Below are 16,111 nucleotides of genomic sequence, written 5' to 3'. Positions count from 1 at the left end.
GAGTAAATGAGCCCCTAGTGCTTGGTATGAATATGTCCGAAGCCTGACCGCTGGTTCACTGAACGCCAATACAATCAACATCTTTTGAAATAATCCTGCAGGTATCCATCGTTACAGGTACAGGAAAAATATTGACCTTTCGATACTCATGTTTGATCTAAAAAATCCCCAGATGTAATGGCACACATTGTAGATAAAATACTATCGACATGTTTCCTGGTGTCTGCACAGACTTATATCACCCTCATTTCTAAAGAGAATTCTTTTCATGGCCTTTTAACCAGGTGTAACTTTTATAAAAAAAAAATATATTGCCGTAACTGATAAAAGATATATTTTTTTAATTGTTTGAAATTGCAGATTGCATACAGTGATTGAATGTATCTCTTATTTTTTTTATTTTATGTACAACTTTTTTATTTGTAGTCTAAGTTTAATAATAAAAAAAAAAAATCAATATCATGCCTATTTCTTAGATAAGTACTTACACAATATGGTGAAAGAATGCGGATTGATTTTGCTTTTCCAGCTAACAAAATAGGTGTGGGCACTTAAGAAACAATATTTCAAGCACTGATATTGCTTGTTTGCTTTTACTGCTCATTTAACCAATGAAATCACCAGAACGCTAATCGCTGTGACCAATTCATAAAGAGCGTGCTGATAATTTAGCACTAATTTGCTATTAATGTGTTTCCTTAACATCCCTGTAGATCAGTATTTGGACGACTTGGTGACTACATAATTAGCCTCATAAAAATGTTGAGTTTTCTTGTAAAAAAAGAAAATCCCAAATAAAAAAAATCGCATTTTGATTCTGTTATACTTTTATACTTTTACATATACTTATACTTATTACACTTTTATACTTTTATACTTTTACATTAGACGGTTTTACTTTTACATTCGTGGCTGCCAACCTCACCAATTCCCTGTGTTTCCATTGCCGACTGACCCTTTGTTGGATTAACTATTTTAGTGAAACATTCAATGTACGCTTTTATCCTTCCCCATTTACCTGAGTCTACTAAGCCACGGCTCACCAAACATCAGGATTTCAGTATTTATAATGTGATCTGTGTTACCTTTGCTAGTACTGTTCACTCTTTTAACCACTTAAGCCCCGGAAGATTTTACCCCCTTCCTGACCAGGGCCTATTTTGCGATTCGGCACTGCGTGACTTGAACGGACAATTGCCTGGTCGTGCGACGCTGTACCTAAACGAATTTGACGTCCTTTTTTCCCACAAACAGAGCTTTCTTTTGGTGGTATTTGATCACCTGTGCGATTTTTTGATCATGCGCTATAAACAAAAAAAGAGCGTCAATTTTGCAAAAATAACAATATTTTTCCCATAATTTATATGAAATTCCCTCCAAAAAAAATGTAAAAATCAAAATTTTTTAACATTTTCGGCCAATTTGTTTTATGCTACATATGTTTGGTAAAAAAAATCGCAAAAAGCGTATTTTGATTGGTTTGTGCAAAAGTTATCGCGTTTACTAACAAAGGGAAAGATTTTTGTCATTTTTGTTGTTTTTTTTTTTAACGCGTAAAAAATTACACTGACGGTGAAGGGGTTAACTTTTTTTGAGAGGGAGGGGTTATGTGTGTCCCTAGGGGCGTGATTCTAACTGTGATTGGCTGTGGCTTGAGGTGTAGGAACAGTGATCAACGGTCCTACATAGTAGAACCGTATGATCACCATTCATACACAGGGGAGAATGACAGGCGGCTTGTTTACTTTAGTCGCCTGCCTTTCTCCCTCTGCACCGACGATCGCCGAGTGACCGGCGGACATCGGGTCTGCCGGTCACACGCGCGGGGGGTCCACGACCACTCTGGAGCGGGAGCGCGCCTCCGGGGGCGCGCGCTCGCTCCCTAGACCCTCACAGGCTAGCGACGTAGTACTACTGCTTGTGAGGGGCTGACCGCTGCAGTAAATAGTTAACTTAAAGGAGTTTTAGATTCAGAAGGTTTTTTATCTGCATTAAGAAAAAAAAAAACCTTCTGTTTGTAGCAGCCCCCCAGCACCCCCTAATACTTACCTGAACCCGATCTCTGTTGAGTGATGACCAGGAGTCCCTCGGCCATCCGGGACTCTCCCTCCTGATTGGCTGAGATACAGCAGTTGCGCCATTGGCTCCGGTGGCTGTCAATCAAAGTCAGTCAACCAATCAGGCGAGAGAGGGGGTGGGGCTGAATGGCAGCTCCATGTCTGAATGGACAAACGGAGCTGCAGCTCAACTCAGGTGGCCCATAGCAAGCTGCTTGCTGTGGGAGCACTCAATAGGATGGAGGCGCCAGGAGCAGCAACAGAGCAAGTAAGTATAACATGTTTGTTATTTTTTTTTTTTTTTTAATGAGACTTTACATTCACTTTAAATTGATTCTAAAGCCTCATGGTTTTTTACATTAATGCAGGGTGGATTTGATTTAAATCACTAGCAAAAAATCTTGATTTAAATCATAATTTATATACCACAACTGTCACCTCTGTCTCGCAGCAGCTCCTCCTCTGACCCGCTGTTGACTCACTGACAGTCCCATTCACTTTAATTCACTTTTAACAAGGTGGGTGACGTGGCAGTAACAGGTGAGTGGATGTCCACTTACAGGCGCTGCCATGATGGATTTGAAATGACAGGTGCTCTTTGAATGTAAGGACTCATTCTTGCTGGTAGTTAGTGTGAAATTGTGTGAATGCATCAATGCAGTGCATTTTATATCAGCTTGCAGAGCTTGGATTCATTGAATGAGTTTATTAAAAATGTAAATATTGCAGACTATACAGCCTCATGCTATATAACTAAGCTCAATTTCATGCTGAATAAACTAAATGATTATGGTATCTTAAAAAGAAAACTATTTTTAGATAGAATTTTACTAGAATTTTATTAAAATAAATTAGATAAAAATAAAAAAAAATCAGGTTTTAATTTAAAAAAAAAAAGATTTTTTTGATTTAAAAAAAAAACATTGTTTTTTATCCATCCTGAATTAATACATTCTATGCTTTAGGGTGGGCCCCCCAGCAGGAGCCCCCCAGCCTCCCCCCTGAGCCCGATGCGATCCAGCGATATGCACAAGACCAGCGGCTCTCCCTGCTGTCTCTCCCCTCATTGGGCAGATTGATAGTCATTCGCTCCCGCTGCTGTCAGTCAAATGCTGTGACAAGGAGTGGGGGTGGTATAGAGTCGCCCGGTCTGTGTCAATAGACGCAGACAGGGCGGCTCGAGATCGAGCTTGCACGGCTGCTCCCATGGAAAACCGTTTTCCATGGGGGCACTCGCGGAAGAGGAGGGGCTTGAAGGGCCTGCAGGGGACCTCAGAAGAGGATGGTTTTGCACAGAGCAGGTAGTTATAACATGCTTATTATTTTAATTTGTAAAAATGCAGGTTTAATGTTACTTTACAATGTATCTAAACCCAAAAACCAAAATGTAGCTTACCAGTATGTGGTGTGCTGGCTACATAAACTTTCTTTTTTTTAAGCTTCTTTTGGTTTCTTTTCCCCTGGTAATCCTGCAATAACGCCCCCCCCCCCCCCTTCCTGCCAGGAGAAGACAATCGCTCGGCAGGAAGGATTCCCCTTTCTGCACTGTCTGTGTTGATGGGGGAATCATGCAAATTTCTTTCCTGTGTTTGCAGAAATTTGCACTGTGTATGGCCGGCCTTAGTGGTGGCATATGTGCCACCTGCTACACAGTGTACAGAAAAGGGCACTCTGCCTGTCCCTGTACACCAACCTACAGTTGGTCTTTATTGCTCCTGCTTTTGTTATCTCTGAAAGGGAAGTCATTATTTTTGAATAAGGTGCAGTAATTAAGGACTATTAAGAATCTGCCATGCGTGTCGGTAAAGCTACCAAAACAGGTGGCTGAGATTTTTTAATCTGGTGCATGCCCTTTTAAAGGTGAGGTAATATAGAGAGTAATGGTGCCTCCCTTTAACTAGAATCAATGTGTATTGTGAAGCTGCCTTCAATTTAAGTGCAATAGACTTAAATAAAATTGGAGAAAATGCTGAGGCGCTAACACACCAATCATTGGCCATAGCACCAGAAAAGAAAATGTTAAGGCTTTAATAAATTTCCTGACTATTTGAAAATTCGCAGCAGCTAGACTGAAGTGGATAGATCCTCTAATTATTTAGATGGGAATATAATATATATTTACATATTTCAGGCAGCACTCTCAATAAGTACCAAAGCATTTTTCACAAACTCCCCACTTCCAGAAATATATCAGATGCTTGCTAATAGTTTATGCTCCTATTCCAGAAGCCTTTATTCCAATGAGAATATAACATTATTCAAAAAAAGGTGTTCATTGGCAGTCCCAACTAGGATAACTAGTAAAATAAAGTAATAATGGTTCTCATAATGATTTTTCTAAAAACTAAAATTGTTTATTTTACATAGGACTTGGACATTTTGGGGTATTAACATGTGTGGCTACATGCAACATAAATCTTTAGCTTTGGGGGATCCTCTTTAAAGTGCTTTTGCCTCAATTCACTAAGTTATAACCCATGTTTAATTTGTTATAATTATTGTTCTTTTCAGCCGGGTGACTGTTATTTTCAGCTGTCTTTGCTTAAACAATCCAGATGTTTTGACTGATAACATTTGTTACAGCTTAGTGAACTGAGCCTTATAATGTGTGCAATTATGTTTGTGAAACGTACTTATACAAACAAAACATTACAATAATTCATACTATAATGGCAAAGTCAGTCAAACTATGTGCTCAGACTCTTACTGATTACAACATGCCATTGTAGATGATAACAAATATTGCACAGTAATGAAAATGTCATTGAGTTCATAATGGTATAATGATTATTCACCACTAGGGGGCTCACAGTAAATTGTTTGGCTCAATCCCTTAGGAAGTCGGTTCTTGGGCTTCATTGGAGGGCTGTCCTGGTGGGTGTTTATTAATGTTTAGTTCAAGTTTCAGGAATAATTTGCAGTATGTGACTTACTTATATACATTTAATAGTTCTATGAAGCAATATTAGAATTTAGATCTTTTATGGATTTACCACTAATACATATAATAGTGAGTGTGCTAAACTGAAACAAGTGAAACTTATTCATGTTTTTGTCATTGTGATTAGTAACGCTAGATCAGATTTTATGGCAGCCTTCCTAAAGCCAAGTTTACAATAAGTGTCCATTCACACTGGTACGACTTGTCAGGCGATTTGGTCAGCCTGACAAGTCGTGCACCGTCGCTCCCACTGTGTAGTACAGGAGCCGTTCTAATAGGATCGTTCTAATAGAGTCGCTCCGACTTAGAAAAAGGGTCCTGTACTACTTGGGGGCGACCTGGAGGCGACTTGCATTGACTTCCATTATGTGAAGTCTGTGCAAGTCGTGCCGAAGTTACGCTGCACGAGACTTCACAGGTCGCCCCCTAAGTCAGAGCAACCTAATGTGAACGGGGTATGGTTTGCAGTTAAGCCATGATTTTACTGCCCCCCTTCTAAAGGCAGCTGGATGGGGGCTAGGGTTTTATTTATTTATTTCAGGTACTTATATAGCACTGTCAATTTACGCAGTGCTTTACATATACATTGTACATTCACATCAGTCCCTGCCCTCAAGGAGTGTACAATCTAAGGTCCCTAACTCACATACATACACAGTAGTGCCAATTTTTTTTATATAGGATCCAATTTACCTACCAGCATGTCTTTGGAGTTTGAGAGGAAACCGGAGTACCCGGAGGAAACCCACACAGGCACAGGGAGAACATGTAAACTCCAGGCAGGTAGTGTCGTGGTTGGGATTTGAACCAGTGGCCCTCTTGCTGCTGGGTGAAAGTGCTAACCACTACACCACTGTGCCACCCAAGGTTGCCACCTCATCCCTTTATACCTGGACACATATTAATTACACAGGTTCTGAAGCTAATATAATACACATAAGGCACTAAGTGAATTTAATTACCACCTTAATCAGCCTCAGAACCTGTGTAATTAATGTGTGTCCTGGTTTAAAGGGATGAGGTGGCAACCCTAATGGGGGCATACACATGCCACAGCTGCATTGCTTTGCTTTGTGGTGCAGCAAAAATGACCACCTGCACATTAAGCAAGCACTACTGCCGCCAAATGGGAAATATTCAAGTTAATGATGCTGTGTGGCAACCAAAGGCCAAATTCTAGGCTCGCAGTTGTGACTTTGTAAAAGCTCATTCTGCTGTCCAAAAACACATTCAGGAGGTGCCTGCACCTCTCTGTGAAAAGCAATTCACCATTAATCACTCTTCAAAGAGCGATGCAGATGTACACAAGCCCTAAATTTACTACATTTGATTTAGGCTGGGTTCACTCTGGTGCAAATTGGATGCGGGTTTCCCCACATCCAATTTGCATGTCAGGAGCCTGTGACTGGCTCTCAATGGAGCCGGTTCACACATCTCCAAGAAAGCTGCAGTGTGGTTTGCAGGAAATTTGTGCACGTCTTCTGGTCCATTTTATGTCCGAATTCAGCCAAAAATTTAGACCCAATTCATACCTGAAACAGTGAACAGGATGCACCGGACCTCCTGCTGCGAGCCAATCCCGTTTGATCCAAGCCTTAAAATGTTGTCTGTTAGCATATTTTAGAATTTCTCAAGAAACATTTTAAAGGGTTATACCCCTCAAAACTAAGATTTCAGTCTTTTTTAACTGAAGGCTTAAACCACTTGACAGTCTCTGGAATTATATAGGTGAGATGTATTTAGGTCTGCTCACCTACTATGACCATTACAAGTGAGACCCATGCTCCATGTTAAATTGTGTATTTATATTGCATTATAGAGAATGAAACAGAAATGACAACCAAGGGAAGGTGATGGTAAGATGCTGAAAACAGATCTCATTGGTTGAGCTCAATGCCACAACGATTTGGGACCACCCAACCTGAGAAATTGTGCTGTAAATAAGTAAAAACGAGACATACAGTCATCTAAAGAGTCCAAAGTCATTTAATAACAAAACAAGTATCAATGCACAAAAGAATGCTCACGTGTGTCATGGGCCAACGATGCCCTTTCATAAAAAAAAAACAAAAAAACAAAAACGAATAAATATGCATAAAATCAACTAAAATTGGATATCAGTTTTGAGCTTTGTATTGGGTATTTATGCCCCCTAGTGGGCATTCTGCTAAACTACTAACCTTACATACCTGAATGATTATTTCTGTTTCTTTTACACTTTATAATTAAGAAAACTGGAGACAACCCCCAAGTGTGCCCAAAAATAGCAGAAAAATGGACTATCTCTGTACCCAAGGACTACAAGAATGAGCATAATAAAAAAAAAAATGAATCCCTGTAATGTACAGTAAATCCTCTACATGTTTCGCGGACAATTCTGCTTCTTCAGGAGTAACAATTCAAATTATTATCTGTAATAAAACATATCAATCAACTAATAATACATAATTATTGATAAGTAATATACTATAACAACAGTGATAATGGGGGAAAGCCACGAAATTCCATAGCAGTGAGAACCAGAGTCCACAGGGCGAGGCAGAGATGCCACCATTCCTCCCCCATGGCACTTTTTAGTTATTTTTTCCATATTTATAAGTACATTTTTTATGTTTACATTTTATGAGTTGCCTTGATGAAGGAGGAAAGTTGGCCTTCAAAAGTTGTTGACTGCCTTTTTGTTTTCCCACTGATACTTGTGTCATCATTAAAGGATTTTGGACTCTTGAAATTACTGCTTAGCTCTTTTTTTACTTGTTTACTTTCAAAACAGAAATGGTGGAACACACAAAGGGTATCAGGAACATGCAATACACTCAAGTGGACAGGAAGACAGCTGGCAATTATGTCAAAAAAGACCACTGTTGAAGCATCAAAGATTTATAGGAAATCTGGGAAGGACTCACCAATTACCACAATATAACTTTTAAATGAACTGGCTTTTTAAGATATTAGGGCAGCCCTTGTCAACTAGGGTTGCAGGAAAACCATAGGGTTCCTCATGAATTAGCTAGGGGTTCCTTGAGCAATAAGCAATTACTGCCTCTCAGATAAGTAAGCACTTGAAAGAATGATCTTTTTATTCATCTGTAAGGGAGGATTCTATCCACTGACCACAACTGTAAAGAGCATTCTTCCCAATGATCATTACAGCAATATATCATGAGCTGTAGGTACAGTAATTATTAGTAGGGGTTCCCTGAAACCAGAACATTATGTCAAGGGTTCCTCTATGTTAAAAAAAAACAATGAGAAAGGCTGTACTAGGGTGTGACTCCTCCAATGTCCAGCAAAACCTGAAAAAGGGTTTGGTTGTACCCATAATTTAGAATATTTAGAAGTCTGATGGATAGACTATAGATTTGTTTTTCTCGAAGGCCAGGGCTATCAACCTATTTATTGTACAATTTTCTGCTAAGGGCAGATGTGGAAAGTGCCCTTGTTCACGAGACCCATGTAAGAGTCTCTGCTGGCAGCGGTCCTAAGCTTTAGAAAAATAGGCTTGTTTTCCATTGTGGGTATTGCAAAATAAGCAACACATGCTCAAATGACCAATAAATCATAAGATACTTCTTGAAATCACTTTTCTTAAGACTGACAATTTATGATGTTGCTGAGGGTAATGTTTCCTGTTGCCTAACTACAGCAGTGAGCATTGTTCACATTTATTTTATATTTATTTTAGCTCACGCAAACAATTTAATTCAATTTTTTTTTTTGTTAATCCTGGATTCTTTTAGTTATTGTAATATTATAAATCTATTGAAAAAGTTGGAGTTCTGAAATTCAGTAGCGAGCTATAAAGGAATCTGTTATGAGAAAATGTGAAGGCTACTACTGTCCTTTCTTTCATTAAATGCCAGTTGCCTGGTTGTCATGCTGATGCTCTTTCTTCAGTAATGTGAGTTACTGACTTAAAGTCCAACTCCTCTAAATATGAAAATTGTCCCTTGCAGTGGGGCTGCTCCAACACTACAAGGGTTACATGCTTGTTTAGTCTAGCGGAAAGGAGAAGCACTTTACCCTACTTGATCTTCTCCTCCACCAGCAGATGGTGGTCCCCCATGCTCCTTGGCATCATCACATCAAATGTAGGGTATGGACCCTGTGTTGGTATTGATGATGACTGGACCTTAAACTGCTAGAGCATGAGGAAGAAGACACTGTGGGGACCAGTCTAGCAGCATGGAGGAGCGGAGGATCAGATATGAAGGTCTTATATTCTTTGTGACCTAGACCTAAACGAGGATTCCACCATTGCAGTGCAGCCCCACTGCAAGGAATCATTTTTAAGTTTCCTGAAGTTGGAATTTAAAAGAAATAGGCAGATCAGTACATCTGACTTTTTCATGACTTTCCTGATCTAAATCCTTTTTTTTTTTCAATCAATAAATTTTTATTTGCATTTTAAAAAGGGAAAACATACATGAAAACAAGAAAACATCAACGTGATGTAGGTAACTCCTGATCTAAATCCTGATTTACTGAAGTTCATTGTTTAAAAAAGTATTAAAGGTAGAGATTCAGCATAACTGCCAAGCAGATAAGATTTTCAGAAGGAGGTCAGTAATCCAACAGTCTGAAAAAAAAAAAAAAAATGTTTTTCCTCTTGAGAGACAATTTTTTGTCTGAAATACACAGAAATTATATATTTGGTTTATAGGACTTAATTTGCAAATATATACGGACATCCTCCATGTTATGCCGAAAATATCCGGCTGTAAATATGAAGTATTCATTTGAGAATGTACATTTAAATTCACTGTCATGGGATAGTTTTAGCTTAAAGGTTAAATTAATGTGCTCTTTTCATGCATTAGCAAAGCACAAATGCACTTGAAGGCTCTATTCACATTTGTGTATTGTGGTACAATGCATGCTACCAAAATGCATGGAAAAGCACCTGCCCTATGACATGTGCCGATTATTGCGAACAGCTTCCCAACGCAATGTACTAAGTGCAGAGCACCACAACACATAAACAAAAAAAAAGTGTTGGTGCATTTGGTAGGTTTTGCAGTGTTGGTTTTGTCTGTTGCTGTGCATTAACAGCCCACTCTTAATGGATAGGTTGCCGTAATGCTAATGCACCTCTAAAGTGCAAAGCGGCCCATATAGGGCATTTGAATGAATCTGAATTGCTTTCCTTTTTCATACAAGTCAACATAAATACAAAAGTAGCTCAAAGCATCTCAGAAGCAACTTGAAGCAGCTTAGCTGTAGCCTGAATAAGCTCTGGAGTGGCTCAAAGGAACTCCGAAACAGCCGAAAGCGAGTCCAAAACAGTCAAAGTGCAAATTAAAGCAATTCAAATGTGTACCATAATCAACTTGCTTCTGAGTCTGAAACCCTTGTACTCAAGCCCTTAGCGAGATTCTAAAACTTCTTACTGAATTTCTTTACAGTCTTCTTTGCCTGTTCACAATTGATCATATGACTTTTTGTGATAGGCTACATAACATTCCAACCAGCAAAAAATATCTCAGTGATTTGGATCACTTATGGTCTGAGGTTTTAAATGTTTCACAACCTACAATTTTATATGTCATATTCTTGTACAAAATGCTGACTTTTACCTATTATCTGCTGCTTGACGCAATCATAAAACTTAAAGACAGGATCCATCAAAGTGTGTCTAGCTTGCAGTGCTCATTAAACATGCCTCTTGTTTATGGCACGCAATATTCCCAAAATGACAAGCCTTTCATATCAACTGGGCTGCATTTACTGCATATTTTATGACAGCTTATTCGTGTTTTATCGCACCATGGCGACTCCTTTCATAATAATCTCGGCCCCAGTAACACGAAAATTCTGTTTGCAGCTATCAGGTTTGGACGGATGCCTCAGGCTGAGAAGGAGAAGCTCTTGGCTGAGATTTCCAGTGACATCGACCAGCTGAATCCGGAGTGCGCCGATCAACGGGTTTTGGCCAAGCACTTGTATGACTCATATCTCAAGTCCTTCCCTTTAACAAAAGCCAAGGCAAGGGCCATCTTGACAGGAAGGACAACAGACAAATCAGTGAGTGGGCGTTATATGTATAAATCATTACTGGGATTGCATTTAAAACAATTGTATTTTCTGCTTGCATTATATATATGGAAGGTCAACTTCCTTTTGTAAGTGATGCACACATCTTGGCAAATCCAGATTCCTAAAGTCATCAGTAAGGGGTGACTATAGAGAGGAAAATGTTATGTAAAAAAACAAAAATAAGTAATAAATTATTGTAATACTTAATAACATCCAGTGTTTAATATTGGCAGCGTGCCTACGTTTATTTGCCTTACTATACAAAAAAGCTGCTTAATATTCTGACAATTTGAATGTGCTAAGACGTACTATTTGTGGCCACAGTTTGTACCTTTTATTATCTGATCATGCCGACTGTCCCAGGAACAGAAAGTGATGAGAAATAAATAAAACCCCCGCCTTTTGAGAGATTTCCACGCACTTCCTGTTGCGTTTTCAGAACATGAGGTGAAGGGACATCTTACCAATGAAAAACGGCAGCATGTTTGGCTATAGATATACTTTAAAGTTAAAGTTATTTTAAGATAAATATTAAAATGAACTTTTGAACAAAATATGGGAATGGCCATTTCAGACCTTCTTGGGAAAGTAAATGGCTATCATGCTGATCCACTGGCTCCCATACCTTCTCAAACACTGACCAAGTACCAAGATAAGGAGAAGAATCAGAAGTATCTGCAAAGTAGGTTAGTGACCCAACGTATTGAACCAAAGGGTTCTGTGTAACAGCTGTGCTAGGTGACTGGCTGTTATACTAACCCTTTTGCTTCAGAACTTTAAATCACTGGCCAGTTGTGCAGATTAGGCCTTCTGACTCTTCTTTGCCATCCAGATCTGCAAATTTGTTCTGTTAAAATTACTTAAGCTAGCTATACACTATACAGAGCTGACAGACAAATTTCCTGCTGTGGCTATTTTATTCTGACAGATGGTCAGAATACATAAACAGCTGTCAACTATCTTCCAGGGCCGTCTTTTCCAATGGGCATGCCCGGCGGTTGCCCGGGGGCCCCACTTGCCAAGGGGCCCCACACACATGGACATGGTGGCAATTACTGTCAACAGGCCTGAGACCAGAATCCAGATTACCTGGTGGTCTAGGGCCCCCCATTGTTCGCCGGGCCCCGCCGCCCCCCGTTGTTGTCCACCGGTGGCTCAAGTCTCAGTCTGCTGTCTGCACTGCACACTGGTTGCTAAGGCCAGGCCGATTGGCATCTAGCAACCAGTGACGTTAGCAGAGCAGACCCATGATGCACAGCGGAGGAGGACCCTCCTCATCGGCTCCTCCTCCTCTACGTGCCTAGAAGTCTGGCTCCGCCTCCACCCAACTTCTCCCTTCATGTGCACTTGGCAGCCGTTGTGAAAGCTAAGGCAGCCAGCTGCCACGCTGCTTGATTTTCTTTTTTTTTTTTCCACACTCTCTCTCTCCATCGATCGACACAAGAGACAACTACCTGGAGGATATACCTTACTATATATTGGTCCCTGTAATATGCATATAGTAAGGTATATCCTCCAGGTAGTAGTTGTACTCTCTTGTAGTATATAGTGTTCCCTAGTGTTCCCTGTAATGTGTATATCGTCTATATACTAGACTATATACTATATACTAGACTATATACATATTACAGGGAACACTATATACTACAAGAGAGTACAACTATTACCTGGAGTATATACCTTACTATATACATATTACAGGGACCAATATATACTACAAGAGAGTACAACTAGGCTGGAGTATATACCTTACTATATACATATTACAGGGAACACTATATACTACAAGAGACTCTTGTAGTATATAGTGTTCCCTGTAATATGTATATAGTAAGGTATATACTCAAGGTAGTTGTACTCTCTTGTAGTATATTCTCGTGGGTGATTGTGTAGGCAGGGGGCCCCAGTGCACTGCATTGCCCAGGGGCCTATAAGGCTCTTAAGATGGCACTGCTATCTTCCACCCAGCTCAACTAATGTAAGGGGCCACGGGATCAAGAGGGCCATCAACTAAGTGAATTTTACAAGAAAATAAGATTTTTTTTTTTAATGGTAGCCCCATATTTCTTTCCTGGCAGCTTGTTTAGTGCAGTGTGGTACAAATTTAGCAAGTACAAATGTTGAGTCATTATGCAGAGACTCAGCCCAACTGCTAAACAACTGCTGAGATAAAATATCAGCCAAGGAAGGGGAACATTGTTCTTAGTGAGTTGGCCAACTTATAGTCTTACATTTTGAGAAGAGCAGTAAAGGACAACCACTGTTTAGAACTGCACAGGAAGCATAGCCTGAATATGTAACAAGCTAGTATGACTGCCTTCATGTACCTTTTTACATATGCAGGTATACAAATTTACAAACAGGTATTTTAAAAAGACATACATTTCCTTTTAGAGGACTTTTACTGGTGATTTTTAAATATTAGCAGTAAGGAAAGTTATATACATAGTGTATGAGTCTATATTGTAAATGTATGTATTTTAATAGCATGTATCTCTTTCCTTAGCCTGTGGTAATATATGATATGAATTCTTTGATGATGGGAGAGGATCAAATCAAATACCAATACTCCCTGTCGCCTTATATGGAGCAAAACAAGGAAGTTGCCATTCGCATTTTTCAGAGGTGTCAGTCTCGTTCTGTGGAAGCTGTGCGGGAGATCACTGAATTTGCCAAAAGTATCCCGGGGTTTATCAGCCTGGACCTGAACGACCAAGTAACTCTCTTAAAATATGGTGTCCATGAGATCATATTTACAATGCTGGCCTCTCTCATGAATAAAGATGGCGTTCTCATTGCTGATGGACAAGGCTTCATGACTCGGGAGTTTCTAAAGAGCTTGAGGAAACCTTTTTCTGGGTTTATGGAACCCAAGTTTGAATTTGCTATTAGGTTTAATGCACTAGAACTGGACGACAGCGATCTAGCCATCTTCATAGCTGTCATCATACTTAGCGGAGGTAAGATGTGCTCTGTGCTAAGCACCAAATTAGTTGTATTTCTAATGGAGGCAAAACTGTTTTTTTTTTTGTTTGCATGATGCTGTATTCAAATGATCAATGTACAGTATGTGATAAAATATAACTTTTTTAAAGGGGATTCCATTTTAAATAGACATCTCCCATCTGCTTCATTAGTCAGTATATAGCGGCCATTCTCAACAAGGGTTCTGTGGGACCTTACGGTTCCTCTGGAGGTTACTAGGACCTCCATTCTGATAGCGCCTGCATACTGCTAAGGCCAATGTCACTTGGCAGAAACAACTGAATGGGGCCTCCCGTCTTGTCTCTGAGATAGATTAACATTAACAATAAGGGGTGGATTCTTCCCACTGACCTTCAGTGTAAGAGGCATTCTCCACACTGACCACCAATGTAATCAGGCATTTCTCCACAGACCATCTTTGTAGGGAGGCACTACGCAGATCAACAAACTAATAGGTGTCTGTATTTGTACCTTATAGGCCATTATATAATGAATTCTTCTTAATTTTGATGAAAACACTTTTGTCACATAGAACAGAAAGTATATACACCTTGGTCATCAAATGCTCTAGTTATGCCACATTCTTTATTTTTTTGTTTTTTATTAGTATATCTATTTTTTTCCCTGCTAAAGAGCTGTAGATGCCATGAGCTGTAGATATAATCTTTTTTGCTGGGGTTTCCTGAGACCTAAAACCTATTTCAAGAGTTCCTTCGGGGTAAAAAGGTTGAGAAATACTGGTATAGAGAGTAAGAATCCAACTGCAGTAACCCATAGTAATCAACCAGTTTGTATTTTACCGTTGTAGGACCGTTTGGAGATGCTTGTCATTTAAGTTGCTAAGGCTTTTTACGTTTGTATATTACCATTGCTCAATTTACTCTAAAATTATTATTATTAAATATTATTATCATTATACAGGATTTATAACATGAGGGTAAAATGAGGACAGACAGTACAGTTACAACATGAGGGCAGACAGTACATTTACAATACAATTCAATACAGAAGGAATCAGAGAGAGAGGCCTGCTCGTTAGAGCTTACAAACTAGGAGGGAGAGTTTGAGTGATACAAAAGGTAATAACTGTGGGGGATGATCTGATGGAAAAATAAAATTACAGTTGTTAGATGAAGGCAGAATAGGCTTCTCAAAAGAGAAGGGTTTTCAGGGATCGTCTAAAAGCAAGCAGAGTAGGAGATAGTGAGACAGATTGAGGTAGGGAGTTCCATAAGGTAGGAGAGGCTCTGGAAAAGTCCTAGAGGTGAGCACAGGAGGAGGTAACGAGGAAAGTAGAGAGCAGGAGGTCTTAGGAGGAACGAAGAGAATGAGTATGTTGATATTTTGAGACTAAGTTAGTGATGTGCCTGGGGACCAAGTTGTGGATGGCTTTGTAAGTTATTGTTAGAAGTTTGAATTTAATTTGTTGGGTGAGTGGAAGCCAGTGGAGGGATTGACAGAGAGGGGTAGCAGACACTGAATGGTTAGTAAGGTCAATGAGCCTGGCAGCAGCATTAATGATGGACTGAAGGGGGGATAGCCTATGTAAAGGTAATCCCATGAGGAGAGAGTTGCAGTAGTCGAGGCAGGAGATGACTAGGGAGTGAACTAGGAGCTTTGTGGTGTCATTGGTTGAGGTGGCAAGATTTGGACAGTGTTTGGACATGCAGCCAAAAGGATAGTTCAGAGTCAAGGGTTACACCTAGAACCTTTGCATGCGGGGATGGGCTGATAGTAGTGCTATCGATTTTGACAGAGAAATCAGTGGAAGGGGTGCGTAGGGGAGGAAGAATTATGAGCCCGGTTTTGGATAGATAAAGTTTGAGGAAGTGGTGTGACATCCAGGCTGAAATGTCTGTTAGTAAATTAGTGATATGTGTGAGGAAACTGAAGGAGTGAGCTGAGGGGTAGAGAGATAGTTCTGGGTGTCGTCAGCGTAGAGATGGTATTGAAAGCCATGTGTGGCTATTACCTGACACAGGGAGGAGGTGTAGCTGGACAATAAGAGAGGTCCAAGAACAGAACCTTGGGGGACCCTGGCAAAGAAAGGGAGAGGAGGAAGTAGAATTGTAAGTGTGGTAAAGGTGTGGTT

At 39.9% G+C, this 16,111-nt stretch overlaps 1 protein-coding gene across 2 annotated transcripts in view; it reads left to right on the top strand.

Moving 5' to 3' along the window:
• Positions 1–16,111, top strand: part of PPARG (peroxisome proliferator activated receptor gamma) — a 120,723-nt gene that overhangs the window by 95,307 nt on the left and 9,305 nt on the right. For both annotated transcript variants that reach the window (XM_082266533.1, XM_082266532.1), the window contains exons 6-7: positions 10,823–11,022; positions 13,541–13,994. In XM_082266533.1, the coding sequence (XP_082122659.1) occupies positions 10,823–11,022; positions 13,541–13,994 (654 nt within the window). The remainder of the gene's footprint in view (positions 1–10,822; positions 11,023–13,540; positions 13,995–16,111) is intronic.

Source organism: Pelophylax lessonae (genome assembly GCF_965119305.1).
Source record: "Pelophylax lessonae genome assembly, chromosome: 8".
Lineage (NCBI taxonomy): Eukaryota > Metazoa > Chordata > Amphibia > Anura > Ranidae > Pelophylax > Pelophylax lessonae.
The sequence above is the reverse complement of the archived record's forward strand: the minus strand, read 5'-3'. Positions and strand labels throughout refer to the sequence as shown.